The sequence below is a fragment of the Macrotis lagotis genome, chromosome 4 (assembly GCF_037893015.1).
Source record: "Macrotis lagotis isolate mMagLag1 chromosome 4, bilby.v1.9.chrom.fasta, whole genome shotgun sequence".
NCBI classification, from domain to species: Eukaryota; Metazoa; Chordata; class Mammalia; order Peramelemorphia; family Peramelidae; genus Macrotis; species Macrotis lagotis.
In genome coordinates, this window is record NC_133661.1 from 171821702 (window position 1) to 171847549 (window position 25848).

Genomic DNA, 25848 nt, shown 5'->3' on the forward strand with positions numbered 1-25848 from the left:
TTTTAGTTTTATTCTTGACCTCATGTAATACTGTTATGTACTTGACTATACATGCTCTTCAAAATATGGGACAAATAAATTTAGCCTTTAAGACAAAGGAGTCTCAAAAAAAAGCCATCAAAGGATACAACCCACACTAACTGTGTGACTGGGGAAGTTATCTTGCTCTCTGGGTTTCAGTATTTTCATCTGAAAATAGAAAGGTTAGACTACCTGACCACTATGGTCTTTTCTAGTCATGAAGTTCTAAGAAGAAAAATTAGCATCAGTTGAGGTAGAGACTGAAAACCATCACTTGTAAGGCCTCTGAATGAGGAATAATGGATGTGGAAATTTCTTGAATATCATAAAGTACTATATAAATTATATCACATAATATTTATTTGTGTGTTTAAAATATAAATGTGTAATATGTATGTAGTAATGTTTTACAAATTATATTCAATATTCCAAAAGTCATAGGGCAATTTTAGACTATTAAGGCTTGAAACTGCCTTAAGACTTTTGGGATACCCTGTATAGTTAGGGTTTAAGCCAACTATGATCTCACCCTGAGGTCCTTTATATATGGGGGGGGGGGAGGAGTTGAGAAATGCTTTCTGATATCAAGCCCTCTGCCCACCTAAGAAACTGAAAAGTATTTTCAAATGACTCATTGTATACTCTGAGTGTCAGAGGGTTTGAGAAGGATAAATAGATCTTGATGAATATTCTTTTAGATTCTAGCCATATGACAGTGTACTGGGTCCTATTGTTGTTTTGTGGTGTAATGGCTAGTGCACCAGGTCTGGAGTCAGGTCAGGCTTCAGACTTATGCTAGCTGCATGTCCCTGGACAAGTCCTGTTTGTCTCAGTTTCCTCCTCTGTAAAGTGAACTAGATAAAGAAATGGCAAATCACTCCAATATCTTTGCCAAGAAAACCCTAAATGGTGTCATGAAGAATTAGATACAACTGAAATGACTCAACAACAACCCTATATAGTTAGAGTTCGCTATGATCTCACACTGAGGCCCCTATGAAGAGGCAAAGGGATTGAGAAATGCTTCCTGATATTGAGTCCCCTACCCACCCAGAGCACTCTGCATAGTCCTGTCAAATGGTTCACTGGTGTTCACTGGGTACCAGTGGGTTTGATGAACCTGAATAGTTCTTGATGGATATTCTTCTAGATTCTTGCCATAAGATGTTATTCTGGGTCCTAGTACTTATCACAAAATAGAAATTTAATAAATACTTAAAACATTGGATATGCCTTGGCTTCTCAACCTGTTCTAGAACCTCTAGTCTCCGAAGTATATCTGAATATGAGTGTGAATGTGAACCATATAAGCTCTAAATTCTTCTTTTTTTCTTAGTCCAAAATCTGGATGATTCTTGACAGGCTCTGGAATTGAAATCAGTACCCTTACCTCTCACCCAAGAAATTCTACTATATGCTAGCGACAAATCCAGGCCAAACTACCATACCCCATTCTCCTTCATAAAGTGGACCAGAACCATGAAATGAATTCATCCATTTTAGAATTGTATCTGATCTAGTTCCAGAACCAATTGAATCATCTAGATATATATCCCCCAGGGCAACTTCAAGTTCCTTCCAATCGACACTTGTCAAACTTAAAGAATTTGTCTGATTTGGTTTCTAAATAAATTTGAACAGATAGGGAGCTATCTTTCCAGTAATATCATTTAAATCTGTCTTTGAGTTATTTAAAATTCCACTTGCCATAATTGCTGGGGGAAATAGATTTTAAAATAGAAACATTGGGGGGCTGGCTAGGTGGCGCAGTAGATAAAGAACTGGCCCTGGAGTCAGGGGTACCTAACTAAGTTCAAATACCACCTCAGACACTTAATAATTACCTAGCTGTGTAGCCTTGGGCAAGCCACTTAATCCCATTTGCCTTGCAAAAAAAAAATAGAAACATTGAGCCATATTTTAATCCTCTGGGTCTTACTCATTCCTCAACAACATGAAGTTAGATGGCACAATAGGGAGATGGGGGTGCAGTGAATAGAGTTCTGAAACTGAAGAACACCTAGCCTCAAGCATATTACTGTGTGACTCTAGGCAAGTCATTTTAGTTTAATATCCTCAGTGTCTTCATCAATAAATGGGAACAATAATAACACACAGTGCACTGGGTTGATGTGAGGACCAAATAAGGTAACTTATATAAAGGACTTTGAGTTGTAAATGCTAGTTATGATTATCAGCAGTAGTAGCAGCATAGATTGAAGATGATTATGGGTTCTTAATGTCTATAATAGAGCATAGTCTCCAGCATGTTCTATCTACTATGTTGAAAAATCTTTATGTTCAGTTCCAGTGATAGACTGTGGCTGCTCTCTGAGAACCAACCCAGCTAAGTACAGAAAGAAAAAAAAAAAAAACTAATCGAGTGACCATTAACCAGATGATGAAGTTATTATGTATGGCAATCCATGGTGAATAACAAGAGTTTTAAATGCTTAAGTTGAGAGCATATGGTTGAAGAATCAATCTTCCTCCTTGAAATCTTAAATGGGGGGAAAAGTTATGAATAATTTCTATTTATTTATATAAAGTTATATATAATTGCACATTACATATCCTATTATTTAAAATCTGTTTCAGCTTTGAAACCTTTGATGTGAACAGCTTTGAACAATTTTGCATCAATTATGCTAATGAAAAACTGCAGCAACAGTTTAACTTGGTATGTAACTTTTTTTAAAAATCTTCCTAAACCTGAGTTTCAGCCTAGAGCCTGTTTATGGAAAGGGAATAGTATATACAATAAAGAGGTAAAGCTAACAAATTCCCCCAAGATTTCCCAGGAGTCTTCTGAACTTTGCAACAAAATTCCCCTTTTATGCTTTTATTTTTCTCCTATTGAATGACCATGTGCTGAGATACTGTGCCACCTTATGGTCATGTCTGGGAACTGAGCCTTTCCAGAATTCCATTGTCTTGAAAGAAAGTTTGTTTAAAAAAGGAGAATTTGGACAATGTTGTCAGTCCTGATCCTGCCCATTGTCACCAATCTGGAGTGAAGGGGGTGCACTAGTATTTGCCACCAACATCCCCCTCTCCCCATGCCCCTCCCCCACTACACACACATACACACACACACACACACACACACACACACACACACACGTCTCTTGGAAAGGGGATTGAACTCTGTGAAAAGTTGGAGAGAAGAAAAAGAACTAACTAGGTTCAAGTATGAGAGATGCCCTTTGTTTTATCTATCCTAAGCCAAAAAGGAAAAGTCTGGCTCACAAAGTTGACCTTTAATGCCTCTGTTACTATGGTTGCCAAAGTAATTTCTCCTTTATTTTTAAATTCTCTATTATGTAAACTGATTGAAGAAGACAGAGGAAGAAGGGGCATGACCATGGATAGTAAAAATCAGAGTCTTTTTTGTTCTTTGATGTCAATCAGGAGGTACAGTGATCCTGGGTTCAAACTGAGTGACAGGAGGCACTGCAGAATGAATGAGGTCAGCACCTCTTACCTAGGCAAGAGAAGGGAACCCCTCAGAGTATGAGGAAGAATGACCATGTATTGAGTCCTCTGTAAAATGGTTAATTGTGTAGAGAAATCCATTTATATTTAAAAACTCTTCTTTTTCAATACAAATAACTGATTTTTTCTTTTCTCCCATGTTTATACTTTTCTCTCTGAAAATGTTTAACCTCTGTTATGTGTTTTCTTTGTCAGCATGTGTTCAAACTTGAGCAAGAAGAATATATGAAAGAAGGAATTCCTTGGACTTTGATTGACTTTTATGACAATCAACCAGTTATTGATTTGATTGAAACCAAAATGGGTATTTTGGAGCTTCTAGATGAAGAGTGCTTGGTAATGTTTTTTAAGGTGGACTTTTGAAATAGAAATTTGAAACCTATATCTGAGAGAGAGAGGGGAACAGAGAGATAGGAGGAGGCAGAGAGATGGAGAGAGAGAGAAAAGGAGGAGAGACAGAGTCAAGGAGAGGGAAGGAGGCAGAGAAGCAGAGATGGGGAAGGAAACTAAAGGGGAGAGGGAGGGAGGAGGAAAGGAGGAGAGAGAGAGACAGAGATGGGGGAGGAAGGTAGAGAGATAAAGACAGGAAGAGATGAGGAGACAGGGAGACAGAAAGACAGAGAGTCAAGGAGAGGGAGAGGGAAGGAGGTAGATGAGGAGAGAGAATAAGGAGAGGGAGGGAGAGAGGGAGGAGGAGAAAGAGGAGAGAGAGAGAGAGAGAGAGAATAGTCATGAAATTTAGAGCTGAAAGGGACCATAAAGATCATTCACTCATTTTAATTTTCTTTCAAAATTGATAATGTATTTTATACGAAAAAATCAGAATAGAAAACAATGTAAAGCAATAGTAAGAAAAATCATAAAGAAGTAACTGTTAGCAAAAAATTCATACGGAGTCATTTTAGAAATGAGAGAACAGAGACTGAAAAAGAAGAGCCTGCTATGGCTTATTACACAAGAAGTAAGTAGCTGAACAATAATTGAATTCAGGTCATCTGATCACAAGCCCAATGTTCTTTATGCTATATCATGCCTTCTCTTCTTTCCTCTCAGATTAAGATTTTGATGGAAGGGAAGAAGGAAGAAGGCAGTAATGCAGAGATGAGGAGGGAAGGAAAGAGGTCTTCCTAAGCATTTCAGTTCATATACCTTTTCAAATTCCATTTTATTTATTCAGGTCAAGTAATTCTGAGTATCTTCTATTTTGATTTCTCAAAAGAAAGAAACTTGGAATTCCTTTTACTTAATTTAGAAATATTGATACCTTCTATTTTTATATTGTAAGACATTTAAAGAAATATAGCTCTTTCCTTACAACACATACTCCAGATGAACTCTCCTTTGGGGGGAGCAGAACAGTTGATTAAAAAATTGGCCCTGTCAATGACATTACATGACAATTTTATATAACATTCTGCCATATAGAAAGAGGTATTTTCCTTATTTCTTCTCTGATATTACAAATTAGTTTTTCACTTAGAATCTGATTTTCTTTTAATCATTTCATTTACATTATTTTATTATTCTTGTAGTTTTGCTTATCTCATCATTTCATAAAATTTTTTCATGTTTCTCTGAGTTCTTTGTAGTCTCTATTTTTTTACTTTAAAAATAATATTCTATTATATTCCATTATATTTCATTATTGGATTTTTAGCTATTCTCTAATTTATAACCACTTTCTGTTGCCATATACATATATATATATATATGTATATATGTGTGTGTGTGTGTGTGTGTGTATACACACAAATATACCATAAACAATCATGCTATATTTTAGGGGGGGGGTTAGTTTTTTGTTTTTTTTTTTTTGCAAGGCAAACGGGGTTAAGTGGCTTGCCCAAGGCCACACAGCTAGGTAATTATTAAGTGTCTGAGACTGGATTTGAACCCAGGTACTCCTGACTCCAGGGCTGGTGCTTTATCCACTAGGCCACCTAGCTGCCCCCATGCTATATTTTAAATATGCATCAGACCTTTGTTTTTTGTCTTTGATCTCCTTAGAACAATGGTAGATCATTCATTGATTTTTGTGATGTTCTACCTAGTTATATTGAAGGACATCAAAGGAAAGGACCAACCTCACAGGCAAAGTGGGTCGTGAGCAATTGTATTCCAAAATCGAGTACATTGTACTCTTTGTACTGCATCATACCTCATCCTCTTTCCTCTCAGACTAGGATTTTTATGCCTTTTGACCAAATGTGGGATGTTGATGCAAAGGAAGGAAAGATATCTTCTTAACCTGAGATCCAAAGGTCTGTGGGAAAATTTCAGAGATTTCTTAAACCTGGAAAGGAAAAAAATTACATTTTTATTTTCACCCTACTTAGCATTTCCTCCACTTAAAATATTCTGAGAATAGATCTATGGGTTTCACCAGACTATCATGGGAGTCTAGGAAACAAAAGTCAAGTCAACATGTACTTAGCTGGTGCGTACTACATGCCAGCTACTGTGATAAGTACTGGTTAAGAAGTTAAGAATCCTTGCTCTAAGCAATCCAAAAGATTACAATTACAAAATGGAGTATTGTGTTCAGGGAGTATCATGGCAAATACATTTTGATATTCCAAGATTAATGATGTCAAGAACCAGTTTTGTAGGTGGCTAAGCCAAAAGTGACCACAAGATGTTATCCTCACCCTTTCCACAAGAATAAGTATGAAAAGGGAACTCTTTCCAATGAAGTATTTCAAGATCGAAATCATAGCCAGGACTATTTTTTTCCTTTGACTTGAAAATAAAAATAATGTAGTTGCTTTGCAGAATCACAATTTTTACTGAATCTTTAGACCTTGTGAGAAAAAATGAAAATGCAAAGGTCTGTCTCTGACAAAAAATAAAAACATTCATTCCATCCTTTATTCAATTGTGTTTTTCTTACTGTCCTCTAAGTATATCTACCTTTGGCCATTTGATTAGACCACACACACACACACACACACACACACACACACACACACACACCTGGATTTACCCTCTTAAATGTGGATTTCTTTCTTTACTTTCTTTCTTGCTGGATTTGAACTTAGGAAGATGAATCTTCCTGACTTCAGGATCAGCCTACCATCCACTGCTTCATCAACTTATCAGTTTAGCAGAGGCTATGTTTCTGGGTCAGATTTTAGCAACTCTGTTTAGCAACTTTTTCTTGCCTTTATTAATATTTTGCCCCTTGGTTTATTTTTCTACTTTTAGTTACCACATGGTACAGATGAAAATTGGCTCCAAAAACTCTATAATAATTTTGTCAACAAGAATGCTTTATTTGAAAAGCCTAGAATGTCAAACACATCCTTCATCATCCAGCACTTTGCTGATAAGGTATGATATGGATCTTGCACAATTATTCACATACCATACTGAATAAGCATCTTTCAGAAAGGGAAACATCAGCAAAGTGAGGGTCTGAGCTTCCAGCTGTATTTAAAACTCATGCTTACCACGTTGCATTGATGAAATAATTTTTGAGTCATGTACAATTCATGTAATGACAAAAGAGGTAGACTTCAAGTGTATGGGTCAGTATACAAGTTTTGTAGGTAGTAATCAGAATTTCTTCTTTTGCTTCTGCCATAGATTATGACTTTCTTTTTTTTTTTTTAGGTTATTTTTTTGTTTTTGCAAGGCAAACGGGGTTAAGTGGCTTGCCCAAGGCCACACAGCTAGGTCATTATTAAATTCTGAGACCGGATTTGAACCCAGGTACTCCTGACTCCAGGGCTGGTGCTTTATCCACTGCGCCACCTAGCCGCCCCAGATTATGACTTTCTAAGGGATTCACTTAGCCTAATTTCATTTTGTTTTTCTTATAAAATGCATTTTAAAGCAGTGGTTCTGGTTAGTTATTACTGAGTACAAGTCCTCTGGATTTTTCCTGTGGAAAATCTGTGAATGATCAATGATATAAATAAACAAGGTATTCTGGGAGGTGCCATTATCCCAGATTGTATTGATGATATCTAAATGACTCCTTTTTTGTAAATTAGATTCCTTTGGAAGTTTCATTATTTATATCACAGTAAGGTAGTGTTTCTGAATTCTGTAAATGTATTGGAGGGGTTTCTGTGAAGTTGCATATGAAAATGAAAGTTTATATTATTAAATTATATTTCTCATTAACTTCATTCATAATTTCATAATTTCTATGAATTATAGAAAATATCTAAATGCACAAGACAATAAAAATCATATATAAAACTCATTTACTTCAAGAAGCATTCTGTCAGGGGTGGCTAGGTGGCGCAGTAGATAAAGCACCAGCCCTGGAGTCAGGAGTACCTGGGTTCAAATCCGGTCTCAGACACTTAATAATGACCTAGCTGTGTGGCCTTGGGCAAGCCACTTAACCCTGTTTGCCTTGCAAAAACCTAAAAAAAAAAAGCATTCTGTCTTTGATTCATATGGTCTATGAAAATTCATCTCCTTCATATGACTTTTAGATGAAGTCTATTCACATTATCTTTATGCTCTCATGACAACATGTACATATTACTGTATACCACATAATAAGCTACTTTAAAATTTATTGGAAATTCCCATTGATTTTGGAGAAGCTAAGATGTTTAAGCAATCTAACAATGCCATTGTTTGAGTTATCAAACAAAAGTAATTATCTAGAAAAAGGCACTTGGAGAGTGTTCAGTCTTTGGCAGAGTTCAGTCATTGCAAACAGTGATTTATATTCTAACAGAGTTTACTCTGTCTTTTTTAAAAGTCCTTGCTGAGGGCTTTTTGTTGTTGTTCACTTTTTTGATTTGCCTATTTTAAAGGATCTTGGTCATTCCTTGCTACTGCATTAGTGTCTAATTAAGTAAAGGTTTATTACTGAAACCAAGGGGCATCACTGGGTCATTTTTTTTTTTTTTTACTTCTGATAGCATAGAACTAAAACAAGATGACAACCTAAGGGCAACTTCCTGAATGTATTAGCTAGAATTCAGAAAGCTAGGTTTACCATAACTCAGTAGTAGTCTGAAAGAGTTGTTGCAGTTTTAAGCAACTTATGATTAGAAAGTCAAATAGACTTTGTGATAATCTGGTATGGTATATTAGAAGATTTATATTAGTATTTCATAATTATAGTAAAGCTGCAGTCCTAAAAATAAAGAAACCAAATCCATCTATCTCCAATTGACATTTCCAGTCACTTTATCTTGGGTTCTTGTAAAAGCACAAAACCACTGTTACCCACAAAACAAAGAGTGATTCAAAGATTCAATTGCTCTGCCTCTGAAATTTTAGTCTGCTGATATTCCTAATTTAAGTTCTTTGCATAGGTAGAGTATAAATGTGAAGGATTCCTGGAGAAGAACAGAGATACAGTATATGATGTATTGGTTGAAATCCTGAGAACAAGCAAGGTTTGTAAATTAATACTTTAATTATATAATTTAAGAATTCTTTATTGTACAATTCTACATAATTAAAGAAGTATATCAATAAAATATAATTCTGTATGATGAATATATATCTTGTGTGGTATATAAGCTTTGTATCAGAAGCTCCTTCCTGGAACTAAGGGCTTTACATATATTTATATATATATATATTTCATATATATATATATATATATATATATATATATATACATACATACATATATTTTGGGGACTTTCCACTTCTCTGATCATTGAGCCACCCAAGTAGAACCTGAAAAAGTTATCATCTACCACTATCTAAAGGTGAGCCAATAGCACCCTTTAAATGAATTCATGTTCTTAGTATTTTAAAGCATAAGAAGTTTTATTTTCAAATTAATGGTCATAGAAAGAACAAATATCTTCATCATTATACAGTGAGTCACTGTATCATTTACCTCCTCTCTTTTTAATTTCTTTCTTTTTTAATGGTATCTTTTATCCATACAAAGATTGTTTTCAACATTCTTTTTTAATAAGATTTTGAGTTCCAGATTTTTCTCCCTCCCTTCCATTTCTAGTTCTGCTTACTTTCTCAGCATCAGTTCATATAAGTCTTTCCAGGTTTTTCCTACTTTCTGCCTGCTCATCATTTCTTATTCATATACCATAATTTGTTCAGCCATTCCCCAATCAATGGGCATTTCCTTAATTTCCAATTCTTTACCACCATAAAAAGAACTTATATTTTGTACATATAGGTCCTTTCCCATTTTTTATAATCTACTGGGATTCAGACCTAGTAGTGGTATTGCTGGATCAAATGGTATGCACAATTTGGTTGCAATTACCCAGTTGCAATTGCTTTCTAGAATGCTGGATTCATTCACAACACCATCAATAATGAATTAGTGTCCTAGTTTTCTCACATCCCTTACAACATTTATCATTTTACTTTAATGTCTTATTAGCCAATCTGGTAGGTGTGAAGTAGAACCTCGGAGTTATTTTAATTTACATTTCTCTAATCAAGAGTGATTGGGATTTTTTCATATGACTATAGATAACTTGAATTTCTTCATCTGAAAACTACCTGTTCATATCCTTTGATCATTTATCAGTTGGGGGTGACTTGTATTCTTATAAATTTGACTTAGATCTCTATATATTTGAGAAATGTGCCTCCTTTCTTCTTAAGTGACAAAGGAGCATGTCTTCCATTCAAAGCAGCAGTCATCTCCCTATGGAGTTTTAGAGGCAAAAGTATTTCCCTCAAACTCTTTTAATTCCCTGTCCCTCCCTCATAGTAAGGTGGTTGCTTTATTCAAATTTCCGGAATACTTTGATACTTTGGGAGAGATCTCTGAAAGACAGGAGGAAGAGAAGGAACCAGCTGCCCCAAGCTTGGGTTCTATGGTGATGAAGATTTGTTATTTTCACTCTAAGTGTATACATACATACATACATACATACATATATATATATATGTGTGTGTGTATATATATATATATATATATATATGAATGCTTTTAAGTGAGTAGTACAAATTTTCTAAATTTTAAATATGGTAATGACTATCTGCTTTCTGAGTCTAAGTTAATAATCCATTAAGATATAGTCTACCATGATTATCAAATTTGTATATGATTAGCTTTGGCTAAGAGAGATAGTGAACCTGATAAGGCAATAGAAACTATATTGAAAATTATTTCAGCAGGCTAAAACATATGACTAAAGTGAAGAAAATGAAACTTGCAGTAAACTTGCTTACTTCAGTCAGCATCAGTTCATATAAGTCTTTCCAGGTTTTTCTGCTTTCTGGCTGCTCATCTTATAGCACAATAGTATTCCATTACATTCATATACCAAAACATAGTCAGACATTCCCCAATCAATGGGCATTTCCTCAATTTCCATTTAGATTCAGAAAATCAAATACAAAGGTAGAGAGGACAGGAAACCTGATTGCAGGGATCAGGGGCAACAGTACTTTTTTTTTTAATTTGAAGGTCTTAATTGAGCACAAGTTTGCCTATTGCTTAAAAAAAACTACAACATTGAGCCTACATGATTGTTATTATTAATAACAATGACTCATGATTCTATAGTGCTTTAAAGTTCACAAAATGCATTTCACCTAGCAAGTAGGTAGTAGGAGCATTACTATCTCCATTTTACAATTGGGGGTACTGAAGCTTAGGTCACAATTAGGAAGAATCTGAGCATCTCTGATAGTCAATGGGTCTTTTGGCAACTTGTTTAACTGCTGTGAACCCTGGCAGGTACCCTAGGATTTACTAAGGTAGAGAAAGAAAACCCATTTGTAATGGTGAGAGCATTCTCATAATGTGAGCTCTCCAGGTAATGAAATTAGAGATAATTGGTGTATTCAAGTTATTCCTCAGGAGAATGGGAGTTCAAATCTGGCCTTGGCCACTTGACTCTTACTAGGTATGTGACCTTGAGCACCTAATTCCAAATTGCCTCACGTCCAGGGCCATCTCCAATCATTATGATTCATATCTGGCCACTGGACCCAGATGACTGGGAGGAGAAGTTGAGGCTGGTGACTTAGCACAGTATCCCCTCACTCAAATTCAATTCATGTGCTTGTCATGGCATCACCTCCCTGATGTCATAATTGTCTTCGAAAATGAAGGACAAACATTCTTATGGTATAATGAAGAGAATTTTGAACTGAAAGTTAAGAGACTAATGTTTTAGTTCAAACATTAAATTATCAGATGGATCTGGGTAAGTCACTTTTCTCTCCCTGGTCTGTTTTTTTCATCTGTCAAATGAGGAAGGGTTGCATTAACTGACCTATAATAAAGGTCTTCTGAATAGAGCACCCAGTTTAGAGCCGTAAAGATCCGAGTTCAGATTTAGGCTCAGATGCTAGCCGTATGATCCTGGGCAAATCATATAACCTCCTTCTACCTCAGGTTCCTCATCTATAAATAAAAATAATAATAGCACCTCCTTCACAGGGTCATTGTGAGGAACAAATGAGTTAATATTTGTGAAGTGTAATATAAGGGCTAGTTATTATTCTTATGTGTCTTAAATGGTTTGCTCTTTGTCATTTTTCAGTTTGCTCTCTGTGCTAGCTTTTTCCAAGAAAATCCAGGTCCTCCTCCCCTCTTCAATTCAGCTATCACAGTCAAATCTGCCAAGCAAGTGATCAAGCCAAATAATAAGCATTTCCGGACAACAGTTGGCAACAAGGTACCAAGGAGATCTTTGGGGCAGTAAAAAAGAAAGGAGGCTTGGGGTATGAGTTCTGATGCTTTTCTTGGAGAGCCATAGGTTTAATATTGTGTCACCTTTTGTTGACTGCTATTTTCAGGATCCTTTGGAAAATAATAATCACTATATCAGTAGCTTATGTTTATGTGGCACTTTGTAGTTACCAAGAGCTCAATTTGCACTGTATCTCTCAGGATATCTAAATGCTTTATTAAGTCAAATATTGTCCTGAGTTTTCAGGGTTTTGTTTTTAAACCAGATGCATGATTTCATTGGTAGTCTTCTCAATGAGAAACTTTCTTTCTCAGAGCAAACTGGTGGATAATTTCAAATTTAGAGTCTTAAGAGTTACCTGTCTCTGCATAGTTTATAAAAGCAATATATTAAAACTCTGGTTTTATAACTCGGAAGGTTGTTATGAGATACAGAGCAAATAAGTGTATGCAAAATACTTTACAAAGTTTATCATACTATGTAAATGTAAGTTATTATTGCTGGAGGCTCTCCTAGCTTATTCTAATACACCAATGCTGGTGCTCTCATTGATAGGAGCATTTCTTTCAGTAATGCAAATTGTGTCACATCTATGTCTTCCTCCTGTCGATGTCCTTCTATAAATTTCCATCCAATGATCTGGAAGCACATTCTTTGTCTTGACTGTATATGGATGCTAATGGAACAAAGAGGCTAGCTGTCTCTTTCTCTTGGTTACATACCTGGCCTACTTTGTTATTTTTCCTAGACATACAGTTCTCTGGTCATGTCCTTTATGCTGTTCCTCCTGCAAAGGTCTTCATTTGGAATGTATTATGGCCTACTTTAGCTCACCATGCATCTTTCCATTTCCTTTGGGTGACCCTAAATTTCAAGTCTTCATGGAACTCTAATATTTTGTGATTCACAGCCATTTATTACTAGAAGAATATTAATGTAAAAAGATATGGGCCTAAAAAGAACTATACTTCCCAAAGACAAGTTACCCACTCTCTCCCACTTAATCATTTCTGGGCCTAACTCATTGTTTATTTGTATATTTTATACTTGTGTGTATATGAATGTTATATATGTGTATACACATGCTAATAGATGAGTGCCATAAATATTATATTCTGAGCAATAAACATTCTTCATCCACTTGTTTTTCCTGTATGGATAATTAGACAAAACTTCTTCAAATAATTAAGAATTTAATTTAGGAGGTTTTATAGTGTTCTAGATCTTCCTGTAGTCATATATCATGCACATAAAGGAATATCAATATCTGACAAAGCTTGCTAAGGTACCTTGAAAATCTGAGAAAATTTTCATTAAAATCTAATAAAAAGTATTAATTATATGTGGTATAAACACTCCCCCCAAATCTCCCCCCCTTTTTAGGCATTTTAATTTTCTTTTCCCTCTCTTCAGTTTCTTACTAAAACAAAATGAAAGTTAAGAATATGTTGATTGCCTGGAGGTAACAGTTAAATTAGGCTCAATATGACTTTGATTTATGATCTTCAGTATGATCTGAAAATTTATGATTTTCTAGTTCCGAAGCTCGTTGTATTTGCTGATGGAGACACTCAATGCAACCACACCTCACTATGTAAGATGCATAAAGCCAAATGATGAGAAGTTACCATTTGAGTAAGTACTCCAGTACTCCTGAAGAGGCAAATATTCTTCATGGCCACATATGTAACATTATTCTTAGAGATCAGAAAAGATTAGGGAATGGAATTTCCTTTGTTTTGCTTTTATCCGGCTCTTTGATGACATGAATTAATTTAGTGTAAAATTGAAAAGATCAACATTTTTATGGAGAAAAATGAGTTTTAAGTATGAATAGGAACTGATGATTTTACAATAAATGATTTGAAATGAATATTCATTTATTCAGCACTTGGTAAGCAAGTTACCCAGTACTTAAGCACTGTTGTTACCAAGATAGCTATAATTCAAACCTTGCTCTCAAGGAACATTCAAGGAATGGGTGAATATTGTAAGTGGGAAAGAAAAAGAAGAAGAGTTAGAATAATTTAATTTGGTCAGGTTATAGACATATCTTTACTCACAATTTGCCAATAGAGTAGAATCTTAATAATTAGTCAGAAATATTAATTCTAAGATATTGTTAAATAAAGATTGTTTTGCTTGTAAGCATATAACTAAAAATATATAGTAAATGATTTAAGATGGAAATAGGATAGAGCTCCAGCAAGGTTCTCTAAAGGATACCAGATTGGATGTAATCAATAAATACAAAGAAAGGAGTAAACCTCTTCAATCCAAGACTATATGAAAAGACTTACAGAATCCTGTGGGCAAAGGGAAAAGAGGACCGGTGTCTACCGCATTTGGATCTGACATCCTGCTGCCCCAAGATACTGCTACCAGCTCCACGGAAAAGTTCAAATCTTCCAACCTTTCAAAGTTTGCAACATTGCAGCAGAAGATTCTGTCTTCCCATCTCCCCCCTCCCCAACTCGCTGCTGCCCTCTGGTTATAGGAATAAGGGTTAAATTGTTCCTGAAACTTAATTCTCACAGCTCAAATCCCTTCTCTGATAAAACTTTGACTCAGAGGTATCTAAATTCTTTCAACCCTTCCCAATTAATTTTCCTTTGTAACTTCATCTAACTTCATTCAATGACTCCTTCCAAACTGATGGAAGACTTGTGTAAACCTAGTTTATAACTATGATTGAAGAATTCAATAGTTATGTTTAGGACTTAAACACACTTAGTTTTTGGCACACCTTGGATTGCTCAGATTTGAACTCAGGAAGATGAGGTTCCTAACTCCAGGTCTGGGAATCTATTCACTGTGCTACCTTGCTTCCCTCCTTATTGCAAAAATGGTGTAAGAATGTTGTTTCCTGCTCTTATGTATGTTTCATCATTGTAACAGTTTAATCCCATCTAAATGTCAGTGTGGGGTTGATGGGGATAGAGAGCTAGTAAAGGAGGAAATGACAAACCACTCTAATATCTTTACCAAAAAAAAAAATACAAAAACGCAACTGGGGTCACAATGAGTCAGACAATGGAAACAAGTAATATCTGAACTTGACTCTACAGAGACACAATAACAACAAATCCATAAAAACGATGATAGGAAACAGTTGCAAACTTTTTGTTCTCTTAGGTTTGACTCTAAAAGAGTTGTCCAGCAACTTCGAGCCTGTGGAGTTTTAGAGACCATTCGCATCAGTGCTCAAAGCTATCCTAGCAGGTATGTAAGTACACCTTCTTTAGGAACATATGCTGAAGGGTTGTCCTGGATACACATCTTCTGGAAGTACAGTTGAAAATTTCATAAGCCCTATGGGAAAATTGTTAGAGTATTTAGAATAAAGATAGGCTCTAAGGAAAACAAGCCAGTACCATTAGTGTAACCACTTCCCACCTGCTCAAGATTGTTGTGCGAGAAAAGTTTGTGTGAAGATGGCAAATGGGAAAGGTCCCATGGGAGGCGGAATTTGGCATTGGCAAACTAAAAGGACTCTTGTGGCTGGTGAAAAGGATGGTTGGGATGATGCCAAGATAATGAATGGAAATGCCACCCATCTCAGGATAACCCTTGTTACTTCCACTGCCATACATAACCCCTAGGCTCTAGAGATCCTTGAGTAGCAGCAATGACAGGAAGTGTCCTAGGGGATCTGAGATCCCTAGGCAAAAATTACTCTTGGCACTACTCTCATAGCATGCTGTCATTTGGCAAATTTTGAATCTTTTTTTTCCCCAGGTGGACATACATAGAGTTTTATAGCCGCTATGGAATTCTCATGAGTCAGCAGGAACTTGCCTTCAGTGATAAGAAAGAAGTTTGCAAGGTAGTTTTACACCGATTAATCCAGGTTAGTCTGTGCTCCTTTTCTCTGGATTATTTTTTTTTTCTCTTAGATAATTCAATTCAACCAACTTTTTTTTTAAAAATCATCTTCTGGATGCAAAGTACAAAGGAAATGGTTATCTCCAAAATGAGTGGTTCAGACAAAATAATCTCTAAGATCCCTCAGTTCTTAATACTGTCACTCTTTGATGCAAATTTTAGCTGACTGAACCCACAGACCAACTGATACAAAACCATATATGATGAGTGCATGATAGAAATAGCTTGTGCAAAAGAGTTCAGTTTGCAGAACACTGCCCATACTATCTCATTGATTCTCACAAAAACCTTGTATGGTAAGTACTATTAGACCTATTTTAGAGATAGAGAAACTGAAGCTGAAAGTAGTTAAGTGATTCACTTAGGGAAATCCAGCTAATAAGTACTTAAGGCAAGATCCAAATTGATTCTTTGGAACACCATGTCCAGCAGAGCAGAGTGACAAGCAAAACACTCTAGTCTGAGGAGGGGAAAGGAGTTGAAGATGACCTATGGATATAAAAAGAAAGTGTACAATTTCAACAAATGGTTGGAGTGAAGGGAGGGCATAACAATCATAGGGAAAATAGCATGAGTAAATGAATGAAGTTAGAGAAGGGCAAGGCACATATAGTTTATAGAGCAGAGCATATAGAAATGTAGTATGAGCTTTAGCTAGAAAGATGGAGTTGTAATAAATTGTGGTGCTGAGCAAAGGAATATAACCTATGACCTAGAACCAAAGCTCTAGATTTATGTATATTAGATCAAATCATGGGGGGTTTCTCATTAAGCATACTCTAGTTTGTGCTGATACTTCTAAAGAGGAATCTAGATCTATACAAAAAAAGGAAAAGGGCCTGGCTTAGCTCCAGAGCAAGTGCTAAAGAGTAAGTACAGAGAAAGAGGAAGACATTAAATAGAGGACAGGCTTCAATTTACCTGACACTCCCCAAAATACAAGACTCATGCCCAAGTTCATCAACAGTCAGTCCATCTATCCCTCCTACTCTCTTCATTGGATCTCTCATTTTCTTGGAGAATATAAATTCCTCCAAACTTATTGGACAACTTTGGCATTCAGGTCTTCCCATCCCCTAGTAAAGGTAAAGAAACTCTCCCTTCCAATGAGTTTTCCTTCTCCAGAGACCTATACTGTCCTCCAGACAGAGTACAACTATGGGACTGAAGTCCCTCAGCAAGGAAAAAAAAACATTCAATAGATGAGAAAATCAAACAATAACCATTCTTTCTTGAGTTTCATCTCCTCAAGGATCTATAGTCTTTCATTCTCAAAGTTCTGTTCTAGGGTTGGTCCCTCCTCCAAAGGAAAAGCATTTGAAGTTCCCATAGAATTCCTGGACTTTTCTTCTCAAACCTGCACAATCCACACAATTAACAGTATGGGTAAAGAGCAAGATTTGGATTTATCTTGTAGTTTGTATTTTTTTTTTATCATTCTTAGTTTGATTCTTCCTCTTCTACATAATTGCCTGAAGATTTCTCTTCTCCAGGCTATCTATGCCCATTTCTTTCAGTCCTTGCTGGTAATCATGATTTGTATATTTCATATTCCAATAATCTCCTCCCTAACATTTCAGGTGTCTAATATATAGTGGAAAATCTGCATATATTAAATTTGGGAAAAATCATGTCTGATCAGACATACTATTTTCTCTTCTAGGACCCTAACCAGTATCAGTTTGGTAAAACAAAAATTTTCTTCAGAGCAGGACAGGTGGCCTATTTAGAAAAACTCCGATTGGATAAACTGAGGCAAGGATGTATTGTGATACAAAAGCACATCCGAGGCTGGCTCCAGAGAAAGAAATTTCTCCGAGAGAGAAAAGCTGCTGTGACAATACAGCAATACTTTCGTGGACAGCAAACTGTAAGGTAATGAACTGATGTACATAATGGGGTGGGTTGGGGTGTATGCATATATGTAGAGGCACTTACATAAACATAAATAGAGAAGAAATGAAAGATTCTGGAAACTAAGCAGAAAACTGGGAAGGTTAGATTTCTGACTTTTCATTCTGATTTGACCACTATTTTAACATAGTATCCTAGAGGAACTGCTCTGTCCTCTTAAGGTAAGGTTTTCTCTGGCAGCATTACTATTGCTCTAGAATTTGGCAGTAATATTCCTTTTTTTTAGGTCATCTAAGTATGTTTATTTGTTGAAATACATATTTTCCCAAATAAAGACTAAATTTACCAAGAATATCTGTCAGTCAATTGTAATTTAGCATTATTTTCTAAGGTGGTGGCAAGAATGGACTTTCAGACACCAAGGATACATTGTGCAATCAAAAAAAGAATGATTATTTAGCTATAATATTCTTGGGAGTTTTTATTTTGGGGATTTCCTTCAGTAAATAATTATTGGATCTTTTCAGTTTCAAGTTTATTTGTAGTTGTAGAATATCAGGTCAGTTTTCCCCTGATAATTTCTAAAAACATGATTCCTAGGATCTTTTTTCCTTTGATCATTCCAATAAATCTAAAGTTATCTCTCCTCAATCTATCCTCAAACCATTTCAGTTGTTTTTCCTTTTTCCTTTAGTTTCCTTTTTTTTCTTTTCTCTTCTCTGCTCTTCTGTTTTTCTTTTCTTTTCTTTTCTTCTTAGAGGTCAATGGGGGCTAAGTGTCTAGCCCAGGGTCACAAAGCTTAAAAAAAAAACCCCAAAAGGCTATTGTTTGCTTTTCTTTGTATCCTGTGCATTTATCACAAAATCTGGTACTCAGTAAGAACTTATTAAATGTTTGTTGACTGACTAAGCCTTATCTTCATTGTGTGGGTACATGTATCAGAAAGGCTATAAATTACAGTGTCTATGGGTATATGTGTATTTATTCTATACTGGTGGTTTCTGGTTGAATCATTAAAAGTAGGCTTGGGATCAGAGTCCACTTTGCTCATGAATGCACCAATAAACCTCTTACAGAGATATACTCTTGATTCATAAAACATGTATGTATATGCTATATACAAATTTAAGTAGGGAGTGTGCTATTCCATATAAATGAAGATTACTGGTCTCAACCCTGACAATTTATTTTATTTTATTTTTTAGGTTTTTTTTTCAAGGCAATGGGATTGAGTGGCTTGCCCCCAAGGCCACACAGCTAGGTAATTATTAAGTGTCTGAGGCACCCCTGACAATTTATTTTATCCATCTTTAATGGAATGTATTACACATTTCCCAACCTAGGCATTATTTAAATCTTTTCTTGATAATTCAGGACTATGGTCAGTAACATCAATAATTGTGCCATAAGGGTGCCTAGGTGGCATTGTAGATAGAGCACTGACCCTAAAGTCAGGAGTACCTGAGTTCAAATAATTACCTAGCTGTGTGGCCTTGGGCAAGCCACTTAACCCCATTGCCTTGCAAAAAAACTAAAAATAAATAATTGTGCTATAGATAGATGGATAGATAAAGAGATCTATACACATACACTTAAAAGGTATTGTGCCTCTTGTTTTTCAGTTGAAGGGTGAGAGACTTTAGTATAGAATATTATATAAATATGTGTATATGTATGTATACATATTTTCATTTTGTAGTTTAATTTTACTTAAAAGTTTTCCTTTGTTATAAGGTAAATTTCAAGAGTTTGGTATACTAAATAGAGAGGAGACCTCAGAGTTAAGAGTTGTATTCAAGTTTTACTGCTGACATAGATTGGCTTTAGGTCCTAAAGTACCTTAACTTCATAATGACCTGGACAATTCACTGAATTTCTTAAGTTAGAGTAACTTAAGTTACAGTGCTGACCTGCACTGGTATACTGTTCTCATTGGGAGTTTCCTATATCATTGTAGATCTCTTCACCTCCCCCAAAACAAGGGAGTAAGGGGCTGGACTCATTTGTGAGTGAGGCTATTAATGAAAATGGTTACTCAGTTAAAACTTTTTTTTTAAAGAAAAAGTATTGGGGTGGCTAGGTGGTTCAGTGGATAGAGCACTGGCCCTGGAGTCAGGAGTACCTGAGTTCAAATCCAGCCTCAGACACTTAATAATTACCTAGCTGTGTAGCCCTTGGGCAAGCCACTTCATTGCCTTGCATAAAGAAAAAAAAAGAAAAAGTATTGTATTTATATACAATTTTTTAAGAAAAAGTATTGTATTTCTATACAAAATGCTCCAGCAGAAGCAGATGTTATGTAGAAAACAAATTAACTTTATATTCTTTTAATCAAGGAAAGCTATCTCTGCTACAGCCTTGAAAGAAGCATGGGCAGCCATAATCATTCAGAAGCACTGTCGACGCTATCTAGTTCATAACCTTTACCAGCTCATTCGTGTGGCCACTATAACAATACAGGCTTATACCCGAGGATTCCTAGCAAGGAAGAAATATCGAAAGGTACCACCAGAATTCAATGTGTTCTTGGGACTAAATAATAAAAGAGATTTATTTTTAGTGTCTTGCTCCAAATTTCAGATATGTACAGTAAATACTTCAGAAGGGTAAAGATTGATCTTCTGTGTTAACTATTCAAGTAGTTTTGATGTTAGTGGGACCCCAGTGGGAAGATTACATTTTGTAATTTCATCATATAAATATACAGTAGTTGCTTCTTCCTTTCTATAAAATCATAAATCAACCAGTCAAAAAACATTTATTAAGCATCTGTCATATGTTGGACCTGTGCTTGGTACTAAGGAAATAAAGATAAAAATGAAATAGTCCCTGTTTTCAAGGATTTTAAGTTCCAAAAGCTGAAATCATTAATGAGCCAGTCACTGGACTGATGTGAGAATTTTTAACATTTTATTTTTCGAGATGTTGAAAGAGCATAAGGCTGTAATCCTTCAGAAATATGCCCGGGCCTGGCTGGCAAGACGCCGATTCCAGAATATCCGACGATTTGTTCTAAACATCCAACTTTCTTATAGGGTACAACGTTTGCAAAAAAAGTTAGAAGATCAGGTAAGTTTCCTTTTCCATAACCATTTGTCTACTATTTCTGGTGGAGAAAATCTAAATAAATTTAGAAGTTTTATTATGGGACCAAAGAAGTCTTCTTCCCAACCCTCAAGCACAAAGCTTTCATTGGTTTCAAACAATCATTTTTTCCCCCCATCTTTAGAATAAAGAAAATCATGGATTAGTGGAGAAACTAACCAGCTTGGCAGCCACTCATGCCAATGATATGGAGAAGATTCAGAAATTTGAATCAGAGCTTGAAAAATTAGCCATCCAAAAGCAGACATATGAAGAAAAAGGAAAGAAGCATAAGGAAGTTATGGAAGAGGTGAAGTTTGGAATCTTTTTCTTTATACTTAAGAATTCAGTTATATACTCTAACTTGGGAAAAGATAAATTGACTGTTTTCCTGTAAATCAAATCCTAGTTTTTGCTATTGCCTTCCTGAGTTCAAAGGAAGAGTCTTTCTAGGAATACTCGGTTCAGAGGGAGTAAGACCTGGGTCAGAAAGACAGACATTCAGGAAAGTCCTTTCTATCTCTGAAAATTCTATAATACTATGAATTACCTCCAAAAGATCCCTGAGCAGGCTTACTTTTAAAGGTGATTTGTTATTCCCATGACAAGCAGATTAGGCAAGGGGGTTATCTCTTATACCCATTAAATAAGAATAGAACCTTGAGAGCCTCTTCCAGACTTTTGGATACACAGTAAAAGTACTGAATGCTCCTCACATTATATGCATTTTTTGCATTTCTCAGTGGTTAGCACCAGCACTACCTAAGAATGTCCCACATTGCAAAGGGATGGTTAGGAGCATGTCTCCTATCTCTTTCAAACTTGTTCTTTATAAGTTTGCAACATTCACTTTTGATTTGTGTGTATAATTATCTTTTCCATTTACATTATTGTAGTCACCATTTCTTTAAATTAGCTGAAATAAATTTATAATTTTTTTAAAAAATACAAATTATTTCTTTTCATTGTGACCATACTCTGGTATAGTCCTGGGGGTATTAATGATACACTAATGGAATCTCTGGGTCAAAAGGTAGCTATAAAATGGTTGTACTAGTTTTACTTAGAGGCTTATATTTTAATAGGATTCTAGAATTCTATTTAATTTTAGTTACATTCTGAGAGCCATCAGCTATCAGAATTGAGAATAACAGTAGGAAATGGCCCCTTATAGCTAGGAGAAAAATGCAGTAATAGAAATTCCTTCAAAGCAAGCACCTATCAGTTTCATATGATGAATTGAATAGTTTATTTTACTATTACTTAGTAAATAAGTCCTTTGAGAATTTTAGCCTGGTCAGAGAGGAACTCATACAATATTTTTATTTGGGGGAAGGAGGTGGTAAAGACAGGAAGCAGTGACTTGCTTAGGATCACACAGCTGAGGCCAAATTTGAATTCAGATTCCATGCTCTATCCAATGTACTCCCTTGCTGCCCCAAGGCATTGTTTTTAAAAACAAACCTTTACTTAGCATCAGGGAGCCTTGAGAATTCTGCTCTTATCCTTTATAGATCTTACCCCAAAACTAGGGTAGATAGAGACCTATAGCCATAGTACAATAGAAAGAACACTTGTATCAGGAGACCCAGGATCAAATTCCACTTCTCACATTTACTATCTTAATCATGTCACTTAACTTCTCTCAGTCTCAGTTTTTTCATCTCTAAAATGGAGGACTGGACTACCTGGCCTCTGAAATTATTTCTAGTTCTATATCTCTGATTCTAAAGTAGATTCTGAAGCTTTCTCTTTGGGGAAGAAAGGCCAATAGATATCAGAAAGATGATGTACAACCAAAAGCATCAAATTTTCTACCTTTTTTAAAAATGGGATGATACCAGTAAATCACAATACTGTTCTTTCTTTCTTTTTTTAAGAAATTGGCAAAACTTCAGACATACAACAAGGAGTTGGAAACACAAAAAGAGAAGCTAGAAAAAAAGCTTCAAGAAAAGACTGATGAGATGAAAGGTAATGTAAGGGACTGAGACATGAAGCAGCTGATAAAAAGAAAGAAAGAAAGAAAAAAAGCTTGGGAAGAGCATTGGAGTTTATGGAAGAGGCAAACCTTGTACAGTCTTTTCAACTGTCTCAGCTTACCAGACTATGTCCATTTGACCAAACAGAGGATGCAGTCTGTGTGTGTGTGTGTGTGTGTGTGTGTGTGTGTGTGTGTGTTTATATTTTTGTACTGTGAAGAGGTATATTTATAATCTAGTAACTACCTCTTCAGATAATCCTTTTTGGTTTCCTGCATCTTTCATCTTTTTCAGCTCATTTTTCCAATGAAGAAACTGAGACAAACAGGGTTGAATGACTTGCCCAGGGTCACTTAGCAAATATCTAAGCTAAGATTTGGATTTACAAGGATGAATCCTCTTGGTTCCAGGGCAGACACTCTGTTATTATTATTATCATTATTATTATCATTATTATTATTATTATTATTATCATTATGTTTTTGCAAGGCAAATGGGGTTTAGTGGCTTGCCCAAGGCCACACAGCTAGGTAACTGTTAAGTGTCAGAGGTCGGATTTGAACTCAGGTACTCCTGACTCCAGGGCCTGTGCTCTATACACTGCACCACCTAGCTGCCCCACACTCTGTTTTATATAATTATCAAATAGAGAGATAGTGTTACATAGAATATAAAATGCTGGACTTGGAATTAGGAAGATCTGAGATCAAATCCCTCTGGTGATACTTATGTGACTAAGGGCAAGTCAATTAAATTTCTCTAAGCTTCTCTCACCCTCTTCAAAGTAATCTGCTTCAGTGGAAAGAATTCCCCTATTAGTGAAATCCTTGATGTGTTGATGCATAATTACTAGGTATTTGGTGGATTATTTTTTGAACACCATTTCTCTCTTTACAGATAAAATGGAAGACCTTACAAAACAACTTTTTGATGATGTACAGAAAGAAGAAAGACAAAGAATGTATGGATTCTAATCTGTCTTTAAAACTATCCACTTCTTACTTTCTCTGTCTTGCTCCATATTGTGTCTATCCTGCATATAGCCATTATGGATTTATAGATTTAGAGCTGTAAGGGCCCTTACATGTCATTTAGTCTAATGTCCATTCCCACCCCACATTTTTTATTTTTTTTTACAGAAGTTCAGCGAGATTAAGTGATTTACACAACGTCACACAGCTAGAATGTAAAGCTAAAATTCTTTCCCCTGCACTACACAAATCATGCAAATTATAAATTACTTAGAAATTTGGGTTTGGTGGTTTCTGCAGAGTAGGGCATATCTAGTTCAGAATCTAAGATACCTGTAGGAATTGACAAAGCCTGCCACTAAAGCAGCATGCTTATGAGGAGAGCTCAATTACTGAAGCTGTCAAAAACTAACACCACAGGGACCAGGAAGGAGCCTCAGTTCTCCTTCAGATGCAGACATTTCCTTACTCTTCTGTGGGAAGTTCAGCTCACTTCTGATAAGTTTCAAAATTAAACTTACTTTTTTAAGAAACAATCACCAGGGGCGGCTAGGTGGCACGCAGTGGATAAGAGCACTGGCCCTGGAGTCAGGAGTACCTGAGTTCAAATCTGACCTCAGACACTTAATAATTACCTAGCTGTGTGGCCTTGGGCAAGCCACTTAACCCCCATTGCCTTGCAAAAACCTAAAAAAAAACAAAAAGAGAAAAAAAAAGAAACAATCACCAACCCTTCCTGTATTTTATTCCTATTGACCCTTTCATAAAGGATATGTTTTAATTATATAAATAATTTGTTTTCCAATTACATACAATGGTGGGTTTTACCAATCATTTTTGGCAAGGTTTTAAATGTTATAATCTTTTTCTCCCCCCCTTTCCCCTAACAAAAGGCAATCTGATATAATCTTTATACTTGAATAAAGGATATTTTAGCAAATTATCACTAACTCTAAACCACAAACATAGTTGCTATCCTATGCTGTAGAGTCAGTATGCTTAAGCTCTAAAGATCAATCAGTAAAACAATAAAAAGTCCCTGCCCATGCAATGTTGCTGTTTTCCTTAAATTAGCTCCTGAATTCAGCCAATATGTGACTTCTCTTTGCGTCACTTCGTGCCTTATTGGTACACCTTACGTCTTGTGAGGATGATCTGCTTTGTTTTCCTTTGAGTGAACCTTGCATGTCATTGTTCATATTGTTGAACTCCTTGGAGATGCCAGTCTGTTGACTATCATCAGACTCTTAGTCAATGATAATCTCGTTGCCTCAGAGTGAGAGAGCCATTACTATCTGCTTCCTGAAACTCTTCTTTTTCCTTTGGGACATTCTTGCCCTGAGAAACTGGAGATCCTATCAGAAAACTATACTATTCTTTTAGATATCTTTGTGTTAAGAGACATCACTTGTACTCTGCTAATGTGTACTGCCCCTAGATTCTCCAGACCCACCACACTCATTCTAGCATACATCCCTTTACTGATGCCCATTTCCCTTACACCCATCCACCTGGGCTCTTTTCAGAAGTCAGGCTAATGGGTTTTTTTGGTTTATTTATTTATTGTTTTAATAGCTATGGCATGGGTCTGGGAGGGGGGTTTCTAAAAGGGGAAGTTCAGATGATTAACTAGGATCATATGGGGAAGAAAGAGATCTACAACACAGCTATACAACTGTACATTTCATTTGGCTAATTTCTAAAGTCATCCTTGAGATTGAAATATCTTGGCCCTGGGGTGCAAGTTTGAGAGAAAGCAAATAGTAAATAGGAAAAGTAAAAAAAAAAAGGAAGTTCCCAAGAGACTGGGGCCAGTCACAGATGAAATAAGAAAGTGACAATAAATATAGAAACAGGACCTTACTGTAGCAAAGGAACTATGACATTTATATTTAATTCATTTGTCTTGAATAATACATTTTCACATCATTGTTTGGGGATCTCATG

General features: G+C 35.8%; 1 protein-coding gene across 1 annotated transcript in view; it reads left to right on the forward strand.

Annotated features, from left to right (window-relative positions):
• The window catches only part of MYO5C (myosin VC), a 137464-nt gene that overhangs the window by 65719 nt on the left and 45897 nt on the right, over positions 1 to 25848 (forward strand). Inside the window, exons 11-24 of the mRNA XM_074234664.1 lie at positions 2620 to 2701; positions 3712 to 3852; positions 6721 to 6846; positions 8802 to 8885; positions 11976 to 12110; positions 13663 to 13760; positions 15261 to 15347; positions 15864 to 15975; positions 17674 to 17885; positions 20201 to 20366; positions 20787 to 20933; positions 21094 to 21258; positions 22829 to 22922; positions 23828 to 23891. Coding sequence (XP_074090765.1) covers positions 2620 to 2701; positions 3712 to 3852; positions 6721 to 6846; positions 8802 to 8885; positions 11976 to 12110; positions 13663 to 13760; positions 15261 to 15347; positions 15864 to 15975; positions 17674 to 17885; positions 20201 to 20366; positions 20787 to 20933; positions 21094 to 21258; positions 22829 to 22922; positions 23828 to 23891 — 1713 coding nt within the window. The remainder of the gene's footprint in view (positions 1 to 2619; positions 2702 to 3711; positions 3853 to 6720; positions 6847 to 8801; positions 8886 to 11975; positions 12111 to 13662; positions 13761 to 15260; positions 15348 to 15863; positions 15976 to 17673; positions 17886 to 20200; positions 20367 to 20786; positions 20934 to 21093; positions 21259 to 22828; positions 22923 to 23827; positions 23892 to 25848) is intronic.